The sequence below is a fragment of the Acipenser ruthenus genome, chromosome 32 (genome assembly GCF_902713425.1).
Source record: "Acipenser ruthenus chromosome 32, fAciRut3.2 maternal haplotype, whole genome shotgun sequence".
Lineage (NCBI taxonomy): Eukaryota > Metazoa > Chordata > Actinopteri > Acipenseriformes > Acipenseridae > Acipenser > Acipenser ruthenus.
This window is the reverse complement of record NC_081220.1, coordinates 7,897,501-7,900,812: the sequence shown is the minus strand read 5'-3', so window position 1 is coordinate 7,900,812 and position 3,312 is coordinate 7,897,501. Positions and strand designations below refer to the sequence as shown.

The 3,312-nt window shown below is 40.8% G+C and overlaps 1 protein-coding gene across 4 annotated transcripts in view; it reads right to left on the bottom strand.

The window, feature by feature from the left end:
* Positions 1–918: 918 nt before the first annotated feature.
* Positions 919–3,312, bottom strand: part of LOC131702982 (uncharacterized) — a 3,359-nt gene continuing 965 nt past the window's right edge. For all 4 annotated transcript variants that reach the window (XM_059005856.1, XM_059005857.1, XM_059005859.1 and 1 more), the window contains exons 2-3: positions 3,038–3,300; positions 919–1,544 (exon numbers count right to left, since the gene is read on the bottom strand). In XM_059005856.1, the coding sequence (XP_058861839.1) occupies positions 1,035–1,544; positions 3,038–3,259 (732 nt within the window). In that variant the 5' untranslated portion in view covers positions 3,260–3,300 and the 3' untranslated portion in view covers positions 919–1,034. The remainder of the gene's footprint in view (positions 1,545–3,037; positions 3,301–3,312) is intronic.

The following is a 3,312-nucleotide window of genomic DNA, read 5'->3' as shown; positions in this document are numbered from 1 at the left end:
ATACTTTAAAAAAAAAAAAAAAAAACTCAAGCAAAAAAGTAAACCTACAAAAAGGACCCTTCAGTACGGCATTCACACAGCGATATTACAGGCTCAGCTGCAATTTGGCAGCATACCTCCATTTACATAGAAGGCAGATCATGCAGTGTTAAAACATGCTGCCGGTGTGTCACACTTCAAAAGAATATACTGTATGCTGCACACATTAAATAGGGATTCGTTTTTTAAAAAACAAAAACATTCTGTTCTTCAAATCTGCAAGAGCACAAAACATAAAGTCTACCGGTAACTCACATTTCAGTATGTTGCTTAGACAAGTTAAACTGATAGTTTGTTTCAAACTTTTTGTGCCAAGTAATCATACACATAAAACAGTAGGCTACAGTATTTTAATTAAAGAATAAACCATTTTAGCCAGAACTCTAACTTATTCTAATAAATTAAACTTTGTTTTATAATATAAAGCAGAAATGCTGTTAACATATGGTATTTTTAACAGTATTTGTGTTTTTATCATTTATATTCTGAGGTGAAATTAAATATTTAAGCTATTTATTACCCAACCTGTGACATAAAATATACAATATTGTAGCCTACGCTGGTCAGACAGTTGGTTTCGAACTTCAGCCCCGTGTCATCAGCTGCAGATGTGGGCAGGACCAGATTTCAGAACACGAAAAAATAAGGGGAGTTTTAGGACTGTACCAGTAACATCTATTACACACATTATAGGGTGTTACATACTGTCCTATATAAAATGTGGTGTCTGTTCACACTGAGAAAAATCTGCTTCACATCGGCACTGTGCCTCCACTGAACCACCTTGAGAGTGTCGCTGCATTTACCAGCATTTCCCATTGACACTGAAAGTGATTCCGCATCAGTGCCGCCACAGACACTGTGATTTGCTTCAGTGTAGACAAGTATGCAAAATGAACCTGGATGCTAATGTGGAGCCCTGCTATCTGTTCTCAGCCTCTCAGTCACATTGTGGCCATCACTCAGTGTAGAATGACAATGTCACAGCTAGTCAGTCACTCACCTGCTGGACTGCACTCTGAATGTGAGCTCTCGTCGTCCTGTCCACCTCCTTGCGTGCTGTTGGGAGAGCCTTCCTCTCCAGAGCCTTGCTTTCTCACATAGATTCTCTCCAGCACCACGCTACACTCCCGCAGGTGTACCGGACCCAGCTCAGTGGGGGCTGCTTTCAAGTCTTCGGATTCTTCCTTCCCTGGTTTCAAGAGTACCTCCTCTTTCAGGGGCTCCAGTTTAATACGCACCATTTCCAGCACCTCTTCTTTCATAGGAACTGGTTCTTCTGTCTGGGAGATCTCCAGTTCGTTGCGCTCAGCTTTAATTCCAGACACCACTGGCTTGATGCTGTCACAGGGCGTCTCACAGAGCTCCTCTTTAATGGGGAGGGAAGCCAGTCCAGTGAACTCCAGTCTAATGGGGACCAGTTCAAGTTTAGGGAGCTCCTCTTTAATCGGGACAGATTCCATCTTCACATTGTCCAAGGCATCAAACGTGGTTCTGCTTGGTAACTGTCAGAAAACAAAAGAAAAAAAGATTAAGGGCTGGTTTCATATCTGATTAGCACTAATCACCGTGTTTGTGGCGGCACTGATGTGGAATCACTTTCAGTGTCAATGGGACATGCTGGTAAAATGCAGAGACTCTTTATTCTGTCACTGACCCGTCTCTCGAGGTGGTTCAGTGGCGGCACAGTACCGGTTCTGAAGCAGATGTTTCTCAGTGTAAACTGCAATGCCACAACAGACACTGCATTTTACACAGAACAGTACGTAACACCCTATTATATTTGTAATGGACGTTAATGGTACAGTCCTAAAAAAACATTTTTTTGTGTTTTGAAATAGGGTTCAACCCATCTGCAGCAGGGAGCCGAAGTTCAAAACAAACAAACTGCAGTGTACAAAAATGAGGGTCGATAGAATAAAAGAAGTCATTTTTAAATTACTAAATGATGCTTTAATCATGTCAGACTTTGTGTAGATCAACTTATTTAAAAATGGATTGATTTGATCGATTGCTCAAAGTAGGTGTTAATCCCCAGGGATCCTAGAAATCTGTTTATAACAGAATACTGTGGAAAAATGCGCAATTTGCATTTTGGCAGAGAATTTGTATTTTTTACATTTTGTGAAGAATGCAAAGAACATCTATGAACCCCACCAACTGAATGAGTTGTAAATGTTTTAATGTAAGCACCAGTGACACTTCTGCAATGTGCACATCATCACCCTGTTGTGTTTGATCAACCGCTACACCTACACTCTACAAGAAGCCTGGGAAAGTACTGGATGCACTTCATTCATCCCGTGGGGATAAAATAAAATAAGGGTTTTGGAGGTTGCCTGTGCTTTGAAGTTTCGGTTAGGATTGTTAGGATTATGGTAAATTATAAAAAAAAAAAAATCATGTGATGAACGAATAGCAACTGCCCACCAGCATCGAGTATGTGAGACCTCAGCCCCCCTCAGGCAAAGTCAGCATTTTAAAAGGGGGCTCAACCCCCCCTGTGTTTTGAGACATGTCAGGGCATCCCTGCTGATCACAAATGAAAAGAAAAATGGTTTCACATTACTAGCGTGAAATACATTGAAAGCACTTAGATCAAAATACCTATACAGTTTGTATACACAGCAATGCAGTCGAATACATTTGCCTAGAGATTTATTGGTAGAGAACTTCTGACAGATATATCTTATAGTCAGTCTGACATACATAACCAACCCATAAATAATTCTTTAAAAAAGAAAATCTTATAACTGCTGTGACTACATTTTCACCATTCTGGTTGTGGTCACGTTCATGGGTTCTTTGTTAAAGATCACTTAACTCTGTTATTTTACGGTCAAAACTACAGATATATATCTATAGATAGATCTAGAGCTACAATCAGCAGAGTTCAAGTGAGATTTTGGTCCATCATCTTGGGTGATGATAAGAACACGAGAGAGTACACATAGTTCTATATATGTCTCTGGAGGGGTTCCAGTTTAGTAATACACACCATTTCCAGCACCTCTTCATTCACAGGAAGGGGTTCTTCTGTCTGGGAGATCTCCAATTCATTGCGCTCAGCTTTAATCCCAGACACCTCCGACTTGATGCTGTCAGATGGCATCTCACAGAGCTTCTGTTTAATGGGGAGGGAAGACAGTCCAGAGAACTCCAGTCTAATGGGGACCAGTTCAAGTTTAGGGAGCTCCTCTTTAATCGGGACTGATTCCATCTTTAAACTGTCGCAGTATCAAATGGGGTTCTGCTCGGTAGCTGCCAAAAATA